We start from the raw sequence: 15,359 nt of genomic DNA, 5'->3' as shown, positions 1-15,359 counted from the left end.
ATAGTGCTAGGTATTGAAATAACGGCTGGGGTGACAGGGTTGGTAGGGTTGGCTCTTAAGTTAGTATCACGCAGACTTAATCGTAAGGCATTGAAACACGACGAGATCAGGGTTCTGGCCGAAGCAAAGCTGAACACAGTGAGTGAGCGAATTTCCACGGCACTCTCTGACAGTAAGATCTCAGAAGAGGAGTTTCGTTCAATCCTATCTGAACTCACAAAATATAACGGAATGAAACAAGATATTCGGTCCAAGTCTCGTAAGTCTGCTATCAGCGAGGATGAGAAAAAAAAGTACATAGAACAGGGGATACAAAAAGCCCAACAAGCCTTTATTACGAACACCAAAGAGATCATAGGCGGTTCACGTTAAACTGTTTCATCGATATAAACATAACATAGGGGGCGATAGCCGTAAGCGAGCCACCGATCCTATATGGTCAGTCAAAACTTACAACATAGATAAAGTGGATATGAAAGCCGACGAACCTAACTTGTACTACTTGAGGGATGGGCCGGGTAGGGGATTTGTAAGAGAAGAATTATTGATCGTACCGTACGGCACAGTGTTACCTCCTACCAAGGCACAGTAATTACCGCCAACTTTTTTATAGTAGGGGTAATAGTAGCAAGAGCTAATGACCCAACCAAAGCCTTATTTAGTAAATAAGGCTTTGTAGAGACATTTCTTGAAAGTGAGCCAGAACTGTCATTCCCTATACTACTCCCCCAAATCGATCAACACCCTTTACGCAACACAGGGCATTGCGTTCTCCTCGTCTTCTCAAAACTCTAACCCTTTCATCAGCAAAGGTTAATGTGAACCTTCATTCATCACTAAGCACAACCCTCTTCCAGTCTCGCTGGGTACATCTTAGGTGCACAGAGAAGACGTTGGCGTCGATGGAAACGGGATAGAATTGGTCCACGATATGGTCGCCGTGCATGCAGACAAGCAGAGCGCAGGCGATTTCGAATGGTTTGGGCAGTCACTCGACCTCCAAACTATACATTCCCAGTGGATGTGGCAGTGACAAACCGATTACGCAAATGACGTAAGGCAATCTGTCGGTCTTCTGCGTGTGACGTCACACGTGGTCGACCAGGAAGGGGGCGGTCAGCTGTTGTCCCAGTTTGATGGACACGTGTCTGGAGATTGTGGATGGTCTGTCGACTGCATCCCATAACCCTAGCAACATCAGTGACGGACGTTCCCGTATTCAGCATGCCAATGGCACGTTCACGCTGAATGTTTGACAGCCGTGGCATTGAAAATTAACGAATAATTAACCATAAAACCATGTTTTTTTGAGATGACACACTGCTCTGCTACCGTGAGATCAATTGCTCGTGTATCAATAGGTATCTATCCTCGGCCTAAGGTTGGTACTCAGAAAGTAAAAGCTAACACCGAGAAACAGGGGCAGTTGACAAATATCAGCATGTATTTAACAGAGACTGGGCACACATTGTTACAGCAATAATTGGATTACAACTACAAGAAACATTACTTCAGCTGGTAGTATTATTAAAAGGTGTATTTCTTAAGCACCGGTTAAAAGCATCAGTGAAATGGTCATTGGTTTTGACAGAGCTTTTCCATGTATTGGTTTCCACTAACATTAGATGCACTAACTATGTATCTGAACACAACTCCTGGATTGGCACCGTCATAAAAGTCATCGTAGTGTTTCCTGTCCAGCAGCTGCCATGCCCCATCCTGCTCCATCCACCCCATCAGAGGTTCCAGTCTGTTAATGTATTCCTTTACCTCAGTGAATCGAGCGTCGGGAACGCCAAAACACATGAGACCTCCTGCAACGGACAACAACGATGGTCATGTCAGTCTGTTTTTCTGTCACGTCTGTGTGCGTTCAGTTTGTCTTGACCTGGCACGACATCAGCTGAAGATCTAAACATAAATGAGCACATGGTCGTCATGAAGTTACACATTTCATAACCCATGAAGATCCAGGTTAGCACTGGTCTTCAGCAACCCATGCTTGTCGTCAGAGTAGACTGATCGGGTGTTCAGGTTCTGACTTGGCTGACACGTGTCATCGTATCCCAATGTTCATGCAGCTGACCTCTGTATTGTCTGGTCCAGATTCGGTTATCTACTGACCGACTTCATATAGCTGGAATATTGCTCACCCACTCATGCTCATAAATTCGTGATAAGTAGAGGAGTCACTTTGTTTCAAATGATAAATTACGAAGTTTACATTCTGATGAAATAGGTGTCAACGTAATATCTGTCCCCAGGTAACTAGGAATTATCACGTTGAAAGTTTCGAAAGCAAATTATATATGTGTTTACGTCTGAGAAACAGATAACGTTTTGATAGATAGATAGATAGATAGATAGATAGATAGATAGATAGATAGATAGATAGATAGACACAGAGATATCAGACTTTATCAGGTCATATCAGAAAGGTCATCCTGGGCTTAGTAACGGTTCCTGTTACTAACTCGGACGAGGAAAAAATAAACCACAATACCTGGCTTCACGAGTCGCACCATCTCCGATAAAGCCGCACAAGGAATTAAACCTGTGTTGAAACCAGCGGCTACCACCAAACAATCGTATGTGTCTGCAATGGGTTGAAATATGTATTGATACTATGTGACTGGTTCATAAATATGCGTGCATTGATGAAATACAGCAGTTACCAATAATTGACGAGCGAACATAATGAATAAAGATATCCATTCAGTCACACTTGAATTAACACACGGTACATCATTCCCAACTTGCAACAGATGATTGGTTTGCAAGGTTGTTTGTGTTAAGGTTAAAGTAATTATATATTCATACCCGTGATCTGTGTAGTGGTTTTACTGTCTTCTGCTGACAAGCGTTTATAATTCAAATCAGTATTTATCATGTATTTGCAACTTATATCTGGCTGATATGGCTGATATATTGCCGATGTGACCTGATTGTTTTCAGTAATCGCACCCACTCATATTAAAGTTACATAACGTAAAGAAATATTTCAACATATAACCTGTATCCAGTTCGGTGATGGTGTGTCCATCCATAAACTCCAGGTAGTAATTAGAGTATACACGTTTCTTCATTGCCTCAGCCATCATACCAGCAGATGGATCAAGACCGTCTAGTTGCCTAAATCCCATTTTCCACAACTGAAACATAAGAATTACCTTGAACTATTCCCGTCAGTCTTCATTCACCTCATATTCTCTCATAAAATCTGTTTGTCAACAACGTACTTGATCTGAATCTGTGAAGTTTCAAACACATGACAAAGGTGTTGGCGAACTATAGCTTGTGTCGTATTGAACTGTCTTAGTAAATAACATAGTTTTAGATTTACATGCTCGTCTGTGAGACTTTAGTTATTTTACTGTCCTTCGATGCCTGATTGTTTAGCAACTAATATTTATTGTGAATGCAAACACTGTCTCGTCACTATATGGCTGACATGTTGCCGTGGTGACGTTACATTTTAACTCACTCACTTAAACACGGGGGTAATTCCCCACGACCAGCCCCTAATAAGAAGCAGTATTAGTATATACTGTGATAGACTATTCACTTCATGCACTACTATACGTTCTGTAGTGTCTTGTGTCTCGTAGGTCACACGGACGAATGTTATATGCTATCAGTGTTTTAAATTATCTATGTATATTTTATTTATTTATAACATGTGACACATAAATACAACAGTTTTTTCCCTCGGTATTGTCCACCATGGGCGCACCTGTTCTGCCAACATCCCTGTGCCAGCAGCAACATCCAGAATCCTGACAGAAGCCCTTTGATTTTCCTGAAAGTAGTCCGCTACACCCTCGGCTACATATATGTGATCCTTGTAATTCCTCATCGTCCACACCTGTAAAAGTACACCTGTCATACTCATTGATTATAATACTGGTATTGATATGATTTGGGTCTGTTCATTGTCTTGTCAGGTTATTTGGCCCTGCGGGTGAAGCTATGCAATAACTTATATTCTGAATATAAATTATATTCTGTTAAGGGTATGTTGTAATCATCATCAGTATTACATTGAAGGCCAAAAGAAAATGTAAAATAACTTGTTTTCCATATATGTCTTTTAATTCAACATATCCAGATGAAGCTGTGGCATCATGATCAACAAATACCTTTGGGATTACTGAACAGTGTCGCGAGCTTCTTACCTTACAGGCCTCAAATAGGACAGCTGTTATCTCTAACTGTGATAATCTAGCTATTTCACTATCCTTTGTCCTTTGTCACCTGACTCATCCATTAGGAGTGTATGTTGTTGGGAACAACGTAAGTGGCAGGGGGTTCCTACGTTTGTCTGATGAAAACCAACGTGTGTGCCGACCAAGCAGAGACCGAACAGCGACAGGTTGCGTTTAGAAGGTGGAATCACAGTTTGTCAATGTCTGTCCTACCCTTTCTATAACATGGTCAGAATGCCGCGATGTCGCATTGGCTATACCATATTTCCACATGAATATTTATTGGCAAGTGAAGCTCATCCGTTTTGCATCCCTTGTGATACAAGAATCATGTTCAGGGATGTCCTGCATGACGGTAATTTTCCGTCACAAGAGATCAGAATTGTCATGTCAAAACAGCAATTGATCTTTTCAACGCCTCTTATCATTTACTAATTGCAGTCGTAAAAGAAATAGAACTGATATATCAATTTTGAGTGAGTGAGTGAGTTTAGTTTCACTCCACACTCAGCATTATTCCAGCTATATGTCGGCTGTCTGTAAATATTCAAGTCTGGACCAGACAATCCAGTGATCAACAACATGGGCAGCCATCTGCGTAATTGGGAACCAGTGACATGTGTCAACCAAGTCAGCGACCACCCGATCCCGTTAGTCCCCTCTTACGACAAACATAGAAGCCTTTTCATGGCAAGCAGGGGGCCTTCACAGGTCCATAAATATTGGTATCCTCACAGGGAGCTGACGTAAGATAAACTTTTGTCCTTCTGTTGGGGTACATCAGTCCCAACACATCAAAAGTAATAAAATAATCTACTGACCTACTTTCCGCTGTTGGCGATCTGTATCCCGCGTTTTATATAGTATTATCTGGTTGAAATATTTTACTTGCATTTCCAGTTTTGTATCTTTAAAGTGATTTTAATCGTTATCTTATAAATTGTTTTTGTCACGATATGACTGCGATATTGCCAATGTTAAACATTAATTCGCTCAGTATAACAGCAGCCGTGCGGTATCCTCAACACAACAGGCGGCAATGGATGACACCGAAAAGCCAAGTATTACTAGACATCCTTGCAATGAACAGCGTCAGCATCTTGTGTGACGTACAGTTGCGCCTGAGCGATTATATTTGTGTGTGACCATTGCCCATGACTTAACAAAACTTGTTTACCTGCGTTATTCCATTTCTTGCAATTGTCATGCCAATAACGTTTGCTGTATGACTGACATTTCAGATACTGACATTGTTAATATTTCGCACAGTTCAATGTATTTCCTTCAAGCATGCATCACTTCTACTGCGGAACCTGTTTTGATTTACATCTATATTGAAGTTCCATTTAACCGTAGGCTCTTAAGCTGAACTGGCGCTAACCTGTGCAGTTTGGCGGGGTATGACAGACAGGGATTGTGTTGTGATAACATTTGGGTCCAAGAACATAAATATATGACTCACCTAGAACCAAAACTATGTTATGAGACTCTCTGGTGCCCGATGGGATTCCCTCGCATGTTATGATGGTGCGTGATCATGAACATACTGTGCTGAAAGTTACATTTTAAGGATCATTAACCTCACCGTGTCGTAGGTGCTAGCGGCGTTCGTGAAGACGTCGGCGACTTGACCTGGCGTCATGCCACCTCTCTTGTCGAAGTCCTCAAAGGCGTTTTTGCCTGTACTTGCCATTTTGAAACTAAAGGTTGAGAAAGTTGTATTATTGGAAACAACATACAATATACGGCTAGGTATTCATAGCAAATACCATAAGAACGAAATACAGGCACTTACAGCTTGTATAGGTGTAACCTGTGCGAAAAAAGACCAGCTCATACAGGTTTCTGAACACCAAAGTCATTGTGAGGATCTAATAATACCTAATGACATTAATATCTAATTGTTATCTTTATTTTTTAATCAACGTCTAAATTGTTAACTTATTAACGACAGACACGGTGATACCACAGACAATAACATACCAGCTATAATATGAAAACTGATGAAGCATCACTGACAGTCCGTGGGCGGAAAGGCAGCTAGTTAAAAGGACGTGCGATCAGTAATCTCATGGAGTTAATAAATTCAGCACCATACAATGAATAAATAATCTCCGCCTCGCTAAACAGGGATAAAGTGTTCGAAGCTGAAGGTGATCCTCACACAACTGCTCGTCTGCACGTAAAGTGGGATTCCATACATTTTCAACACTAAACGTACACAAATACAAATACACAGCAAGCATTATATGATAGTTATGTGAAAATTAACGTTTCTAAAAAGAAGAAAACCTTGTTACACACCCATAGGAAATATCTACCTAAGCAGATAGTTACAAATGTATGTGCATGGCTGTTGTCAGAGTTGAATTATTCCTCATTCATTCCTATTGTATGTCAAATAGGTAAGATCACAGAAGATTAATTAAACACTCTAAAACAATGATGTTACCTTATATATATCGCTGCTTTTAATTCTTGCAAGCATAAAATATTTGAGCGCTTGGCGTCATCGTTATCGTTTGGTGATTGTCGTCATCGGAAAACTGTGTCGGATATCTCCTCACATTGGGAATCTGGATTTGTGTACCAATTTACGTTCAACGTTATCCCATCTACGGGAGCCAATACTATTGATTCTGTGTGATTAGGTAACCTGTGTGCTTTGTGTGTGATGTTCACTATCAGTGGGGGACTACTCTTCAACCGGCTGCATCTTTCTCGTTTTCTTCAGCCAGAAACTGCCACTTGGAATTTTCAGGAATTTAAGCAGTTGTCAGTATGAAATGTGAGTTGACCTGTATGTTGTGAAGACATGAATTTCGCATTACTAAACGTCGAAGGAATATCTTAAAATGACGTGTGTAAATTAACCGTCCCTGCACATTTTTGATTGAATAGAAAGAGTCGTCATTTGCACTTATGAGCCCTTGCTAACGTACCATGTTGCACAGTGTTTCACAGGGTGGTGGGGTGTGTGTTTGCTTCTCACTGCCCTAGTGAATTTGATAACACCGGAATACCGTAGCAGCTCGGAGGAGGGGGGGGGGGGGAGTGGATCTTTATCGAAAGAATCACCATGTCTATCAGTGAAACATGCATGTGCGGATACAGAGGGGCATGACTATTGTTACATGACTATTGTTACATGACTATTGTTACATGACTATTGTTATCTGACTATTGAAACTGCAGTATGCACCTCGATAGTCGATATCCCAGTGGACAGACACTGGCGTTATGGCGTCAGGTATTTTTGCACAGACGATACACATGATACCTGTGGCATCTCTCCAGTAAAAGTACCAGTGTCGTACATTTTACGTATTCGAAGAGAATCCCTGGTTTTACCTCTAACGGCAATTTTCACATAGCTGTTTACACGGGTATCACTGATTGTTCGAACCGTTCAGAATACATGACTAGAATCAACAGTTTAAATAAAAGAAATTATAAAATACCTACATTCGTGTTATATTTAGTCTATATGTGTTTCATTGTACAATCGTGAAAGCAGCAGCTGTACAGGACACAAGTAATGAACTCATATCTTGAACTTTGGTCACCATTGAGTAGTCAACCACGGTATTAGAAATATATATATATATATAAATATATATATACAGTGTCGAAAAAAATAAACCCATAGATGAGTTGTTGCGAAAATGATGTATTTTCAATCACGTACAACTCGTCAACAAATAGACTTTAGTGCATGAAATTGTCTAACCCTCGTAAGAAGTCCCATCAAAATCTTATGTTCAAGTAAAATGTGCAGTTGTATAAAATCATGTTACCACTTGTGTTATATGTTTTGACGATTGTTTAAACTCAATATTATATTAACAGATTTTTAAAATGCAAATCGCGTATGCGTTTCTGTTTTGGGACAGACAGACAGACAGACAGACAGACATTGTCCATCTTTGCAGTCAATTTTGTAAACCACAGCCTTTGGGCTTACTTTTTCGTTGTTGATGTAATTGGTCAGTCGGGGTCGTTCAGGAGTCTGCTGATCTGGTGATCTTCATCGATGACCAGCATGATGGGGTGGACATCGTACCCGCGAAGGTTTAAAAACACCATGGGGTGAGTACGGTTTTGGGGATCGATTTGAAGTCTCTAGGTAGAGCTTTGTACGCAGTGCCTCTGTTCCAAGCCCGTGACGTAACATGATTTCTCATGGAATCGCCGTTGGTTACACATGTAGCACTGAATAGACTTATCCAGTCATCCATCGCCATATGAATGGACTCAGTATTGGATAAAGTTTCCCTGACTGGTTGTCGTTGCGTTGTAGGCAGGTAAGAGACTAATCGGCCGCATCCTTTCCTCTATAGTTCACAGGAGCCATCGTTTTCCCATCGTATTGGACGTGCTCGACCTGTCTGATGAGGGCCTCGAACTCGACATATATTTCTGCATCCCTTGTAGTCATGAAGACACTCTTTGCAGGAGTGTTTTTCTCTTTGTACCTTGATTGATCGTACATCAGCCTGATCTGACATTCAGTTGATGTATAATCAAACTTACCCTCTTTTTTTACCATGAATGTATCGATCTTGGGAATGTGTTCGGGGGACATCCCTTATTCTGTACACGATGGTTCTATTAACTTCACGTCCAAAGATGTTCTTTTTGTCACCACAAGGGACAAATATGTCAGTGCAAAAACAGTTTAGGGAATTTTTAGCAATGTTAATTACATTTAATTTTTAAATTTTTAAAAGAAATTGAACTACTTGATAAATTTTGATGGATATGTTTTGCATATAGATATGTATTTTATTACTGGTAGTTACGTTAGCCACTTATGTGGCTGTATCTTTAAGGGAGGTTGAAGTACCGTAAAATTGTTGTACTCCTAAGAGGGTACGTAACTTCCAAACGATGCCAAGTCAAATTAAATCTGTCACCTTTTAGCCGTAATATTATTGTAATTGTAATTTGTGGCTAACGTGCCAATGTAGGTGTGGGTTGAACAGTTAGCTCCGGTGGTGGTAGTTTCACTATTCCCGTTTCACGTGATTGATGTTAATATATTGGTTCACGCCTAGCCTTTGATTGCTGGTAGCAATGACTATTTCGTCATTACATCCTACCATACGATTCATCCTCCAGTTCATGTGGGCACCCGTGGCGAGCCACCTCCTCGTGGTGGGTGCAGGGGAACGCTAAGAGGTCGCCGACACCCCCGTAGTGGACCCGGGGGGATATTTGGTCCACCAACCCGTTTGCCGTGGGTTGCGGCCCTGTGTCGGCGGAGGAGGGGATCCTGGTGGTTGAGGGCAATAGGGACCTATAACCGTGTTCCTGTTGCTCAATACACCACTTTGGCCCTGACTTTGCCTAGACGGGGCGAATCGGCCCGGTTCGACCAATCGACTGGTCATGCCAAGTCCTGTGCGTGGATTATTTATGTAATTGCACAGATTTGATTTTGTACTGTTTCAATTTTGGCCTTGGCTTTTTCATTCATATAAAACATTTAGATTTGAAAACTGATGTTATGAACTTTGCCTAGAGTCTTATGCCCAGAAGGCGGTGGTTCATGGGCCAATCTGGTGGATCGATTAATTTTGAATTAGCCTTCTGCTGGAGTATACCATTCCAGTATCCTTGGTGCTGCCAGTCGGAGAGCCACTGGTATATAGCATTGTCCATGTGATACTCGGTGGAGGGTGGGGAGCTGGGATGGTGAACTTTCTATTATTAACCATGGCTCAACCAAAAAACATAAACGAGCACTAGATGAGTGTTTGTCCTCGGACGAGGACAGTGCTACAGACAGATTACCGGATACATGGAGTAGATTTTTGGTTGTATCTTCTACTGACGGTGAACCTCTAAAACTCAATCAATTTGCCACATCAAAAGCAATTTATGGACTTGTTGGGGATGTCTAAGCTGTTACAAAAATTAGATCTGGGTTTCTCCTCATAGAGTGAAAACGTTCAGTAAATGCAGCCTCGCCTCAGTCATCAAGTATAACATACTCTGCTGTCGTTGCTCGCCCTCATGCTAAATCTGTGCTGTCTGTTTCATGTCAGACAGATATCACCTGGGTTAAAGCTGACAAACAAACTTCAAGTACATCAGATTCTGCTGGTGATAAGAATCATGCCGCATCAGCTTGCCAGACTGAATCATAAACAATATCTCCTGCAGTGAAAAATACTTGTCATAAAGTAGATTATAGACAAAAATCTGATCGAGTACAAAAGGGATCACGTGATCCTGTACAAGTCTATAACAAGTTTCAACTTTTAGAAGACATGGACGTCTCTCCTCATCCCCATGCGCGAAATAGAAGCAGTTCGCCTCGGAAGGGGAAAAGTCGTTCCCCAGTACTACCACCTGCTATTAAATGAACAATAATTCCTTGATCCAATGGAATTGCAGAGGACTTAGGACCAATTTCAATGAAGTACAATTACTAGCACAGGATTATAAACCATCAGCATTTAGTTTTCAAGAAACGTACTTGAAACATACTGATAAGTTCGAATTGCGTAAATACCATTCTTATCATTCTTTTTCACCCCCTGGTGACAAAGCCACTGGTGGATCTTCCATATTGGTGAGACATGGTACTATTCATAGCCCTGTTCCTATTAAAACCAATCTTCAGGCTGTTGCTGTTCGTCTTACTTTACATATAATTCTTACTCTTTGTTCCTTGTATATCTCCCCTTCTTCCATTCTCCATCAGAATGATCTTCAAGGTTTGTATGACCAATTACCAAAACCCTGTATCATAATGGGTGATCTCAATGGGCATAACCCATTATGGGGAAGTCCTGATACCAACAGTAAAGTGAAAGTTCTTGAAGAGTTTATATCTGAAAATAATTTATGTATATTCAATGATGGCTCTGACACGTATTTGCATCCTGCAACGGGAACATATTCGTCTTTAGACCTGTCACTCTCTCATTCAAACGTTTATAATGAGTTTGAATGGTCAGTCCATAATGATCTTTGTGGTAGTGACCATTTCCCTACAGTACTTACAGCAATTAACCCTTCCGATGATCCGCCTGTAACAAGATGGAGTTTTTCAAAGGCCAATTGGCCATTATTTCAGGCCACCTGCCTTATGGAACTTAAACCAAACCTTTTTATGGATGTCCCTGATCCAATTAAAATGTTCTCAGACAAACTAAAACATGTAGCTGATGAAACTATTCCTAAGTCCTCTGTAAATCCGCACATCCGTAAACCATGGTTTAATGATGAATGCAAACAGGCTAGGAAAAAGAGGAATAAAGCAGAGAAATATTTTCGTCTTCATCCCACTCTTCATAACTTAAATAATGTAAAAGTCAGTCACGCTAAAGCTCGACGAACGTTTAAACACATTAAACGTCATACTTGGAAAAATTACGTTTCCAAAATAAATTCCCGTACTTCTATGTCAAGGGTATGGAATATGATCCAAAAAATTAAAGGCAAGGGTTCCAAATCCAGTAGTATTCAGCATCTCAAAAATGATAATAACATACTAACTGAAAAATCTGATATTGCAAACAAGTTGGGTGAAACTTTGGCTAAACATTTATCCTCCTCAAATTATCATCCAAAATTCCAGACTTATCAAACACACCAAGACAAGAAACCAGTAAATTTTAAATCTGATAATGGTGAAGATTATAATGAGGTATTTGCATTACATGAACTTCATACTGCGCTATCACAGGCTCACGATACTGCAACAGGACCGCATGACATGCACTACCAACTCTTAAAACACTTGCGTGAATCATGTCTCAAAACGTTACTTGACATTGTTGACCATATTTGGATAACACAACATTTTCCCCCTTCATGGCGAAAAGCCATAGTTGTTCCTATTCCAAAGCCTGGGAGGGATCATACAGATCCATCAAATTACCGACCTATTTCCTTAACTAGCTGTCCTTGCAAAACCATGGAGAGAATGGTAAATAATCGCTTTGTTTGGTTTTTGGAAACCAACAATGTGATTACTGATATACAATGTGGTTTTCGTAAAAACCGAAGCACAATTGACCGCTTGGTTCGGTTGGAATCATTTGTAAAAAAATCTTTCATTAAAAAACAACATGCAGTATCAATCTTTTGTGATCTCGAAAAAGCATATGATACTACTTGGAAGCATGGTATTTTGAAAGATTTATATTCTTTTGGGTTGAGGGGTCGCTTGCCTCAGTTTATATCCAATTTGTTAAATGACAGACAGTTTCAAGTACGTGTGGGATCAACCCTCACTGACTATTTTCCTCAAGATCAGGTTGTTCCACAAGGCAGTATTTTGTCTGTGACTTTATTTAGTATTAACATCAATAGTCTTTCTAAGGTTTTAAGTGATTCAGTAGATGGATCACTATTTGTGGATGATTTTAATGTTTCTTGTAGAGGTAGAAATATGCATATGTAGCAGGGCGTGGAGTCATCCCACAGATGACATCCTTACCTTGTCAGCTTGCTGACGGGGTTAACCGCTTTGGTCATGTGGACAAGGCATCCGACCTCGGATCGGAGGGTCTGTCGTTCGAATCCCAGCACCCGACACGGAAATTTTGTGGCTGCTACACATACAATAGAGAGGCAATTACAAATTTGTCTCAATAAATTTGAAAAATGGTCACTTGAAAACGGGTTTAAATTTTCTATAACAAAAACAAATTGTTTGCATTTCTGCCGAAAGTATAAACCGCATAAAGATCCAGAACTATTTTTAAATGGCACCCCCATCAAAGTAGTAAAGGAGGCCAAGTTCTTGGGTCTTATTTTCGACTCACATATAACTTTTCTACCCCACATTAAATCCCTTAAAACTAAATGCCTGAAGGCACTTGATCTGTTAAAAGTTGTTTCCAATTCAAAGTGGGGAGGAGACCAAACTACCCTAGTCCACTTATACAGATCTCTCATCCGTTCGAAACTTGATTACGGCTCCATCGTTTATGGTGGAGCCTGTAAAAGCAACCTCAAAATACTTGATTCTATCACCATCAAGGTCTAAGACTATGTCTTGGGTCATTTAGAACTTCTCCTATTGACAGTCTTTACGTCGAGGCCGATGAGCCATCTCTTACTCAACGACGTATAAAACTCTCTCCTTACAGTATATAACAAAACTATATTCTAATGAAGCCAATCCTGCATTTAACTGTGTTTTTAATCCTCTTTATGAGGATCTGTACAATAAAAAGTCTTCTCTTGTTCCGCCTCTGGGACTTAGAGTGAAACCTTTTCTGTCTGTGTGCGGCATTGAGCTAGCCAATATATCTCCTTCCCGTCTACTTTCGTCTCCCCCTTGGCAGTTAGTTAGACCCGAAGTTGACCTAACACTGACAAGTTTTAAAAAATCAGATACAAATGAATTACAATATAAACAAGAATATCATCAATTAAAAAGTAAGTATAATACATACAAATCTTTATTTACAGATGGGTCCAAGGATGGTGGCGCAGTGGCTTGTGCCAGAACAATATCTTTCAGATTACCAGATAATAGTTCTATTTTCACAGCAGAAGCAAACGCTATATTAACTGCTCTTAAATATATTGAAAGACACCCCAGACATAAACAGTATTTTATCTATTCTGATTCTCTTTCTTGCCTCCAGGCAATTAAAAACATGCCATGTAAACATCCACTTTTAATAGAAATAATTGAATTGTATATTAATCTTGCTACTGGCCAATACGACATCGTCTTTTGTTGGTTACCCAGCCATGTAGGCATTTCTGGCAACACAATGGCCGATCTTGCTGCCAAGGCAGCACTCAAAAAATCCGTGACCCCACTTCTTGTCCCATACTCTGATTATAAAGCTACAATTAGATCGTATATCCGAGATCTGATGCAAAAGAGGTAGGACACCCAAGTGGCTATAAATAAATTACATGCAATAAAACCTCATATTGGTTATACCCACTTGGGTTGTCAATCCAGATTTCAGGAGGTCATTATGCGGCGATGTCGTATTGGCCATACGAGATATACTCATGAATACCTTTGGAAAGGTGAGGATCCTCCGTTCTGCATCCCTTGTGATGAAAGAATCACAGTCAAGCATGTCTTGCTTGACTGTGTTGAGTATGCCATCACAAGGGATCGGTATTTTAATTCACAAACTATGAAGGATCTTTTTAGCAATGTTAGCCCTCATTTAATTATTGCATTTTTAAAGGAATTAGATTTATTAACTGAACTGTAAATAGATAAAAACCGTTAGTGGCTGTACCCTTGAAGGGGGTTGAAGTACCGTAAAATAATTGTCCTCCTGAGAGGGTACATAAGTCCAAAAACATCTGAAGTAAATCTAAGTTTTCCAGCTTTTTAATCGTGGAATAAGTGTGTTTTTAGTTTATGGCTAGATTTGTCTAAATTGCTAACAGCTGAAGGGATGATGTAAATCCAACAAGGGTCCATGCAGGAAGCAAATGTACTGTAAGTCCCCATGGTCCTTGGTATGGTGATCTGCCTTCTGTTGTTGGCAACCTACAGCTCATTTTTATATTGTACTGTCCTGTATAGATACATTGTTTTAGGTCTATTCACTAGTTTTACATTCTACTCTGTGATATCCTAGTTAGTTTTACTGTCCTTTGTCGACAGGGTTTTACAATGTATGTGCATTTGTATTTTCATAATTACTCGTTCTCGTCATATGACTGCAATATTGCCGATGTGACGTTAAATATTAACTCACTCACTCCAGTTCATGTGACTCAGGACCATGCACAATCCCATTCCAAAACATAGTCGACTTTTCAACTGGCATGTTCCGGTGTATTTTCATAATAATCGATGGCTGTTGGGAGATAGGTCACAGTGGCATCTCCGACGTTTGTGTACTCACCTGTAATACTGGAATGTGTTTGTGACAGTGGCAGATTTTGTAGATTTTAACATGTGATGTATTGATTAGAATTCATGTAAATAAATGCTTGAAAATTCATTGCATAGTTTTAGTCATATCATTTATCCTATTATTCTGCCTTAACTATCACTCACAGCCAGTTCACTGAGCATGCTTACCGCTTGTTCCCCACACAACACAATAACATAAGCCCTTTCCCACTTAGATCATCTTGTCGTCATAGCAAGCTTGGGCAATCAGCTAAGATTTACACTTTTACACATTGCAAGGTTTGTGGTCA

At 40.2% G+C, this 15,359-nt stretch overlaps 1 protein-coding gene across 3 annotated transcripts in view; it reads right to left on the bottom strand.

Annotated features, from left to right (window-relative positions):
* Positions 1-310: 310 nt before the first annotated feature.
* Positions 311-15,359, bottom strand: part of LOC137279396 (methyltransferase-like protein 27) — a 46,666-nt gene continuing 31,617 nt past the window's right edge. For all 3 annotated transcript variants that reach the window (XM_067811813.1, XM_067811822.1, XM_067811830.1), the window contains 5 exons: positions 5,791-5,905; positions 3,734-3,865; positions 3,014-3,152; positions 2,504-2,596; positions 311-1,814 (listed from right to left, as the gene is read on the bottom strand). In XM_067811813.1, coding sequence (XP_067667914.1) covers positions 1,576-1,814; positions 2,504-2,596; positions 3,014-3,152; positions 3,734-3,865; positions 5,791-5,905 — 718 coding nt within the window. In that variant the 3' untranslated portion in view covers positions 311-1,575. The remainder of the gene's footprint in view (positions 1,815-2,503; positions 2,597-3,013; positions 3,153-3,733; positions 3,866-5,790; positions 5,906-15,359) is intronic.

This window comes from Haliotis asinina, chromosome 1 (genome assembly GCF_037392515.1).
Source record: "Haliotis asinina isolate JCU_RB_2024 chromosome 1, JCU_Hal_asi_v2, whole genome shotgun sequence".
NCBI classification, from domain to species: Eukaryota; Metazoa; Mollusca; class Gastropoda; order Lepetellida; family Haliotidae; genus Haliotis; species Haliotis asinina.
This window is presented reverse-complemented; position numbering and strand designations above follow the sequence as displayed.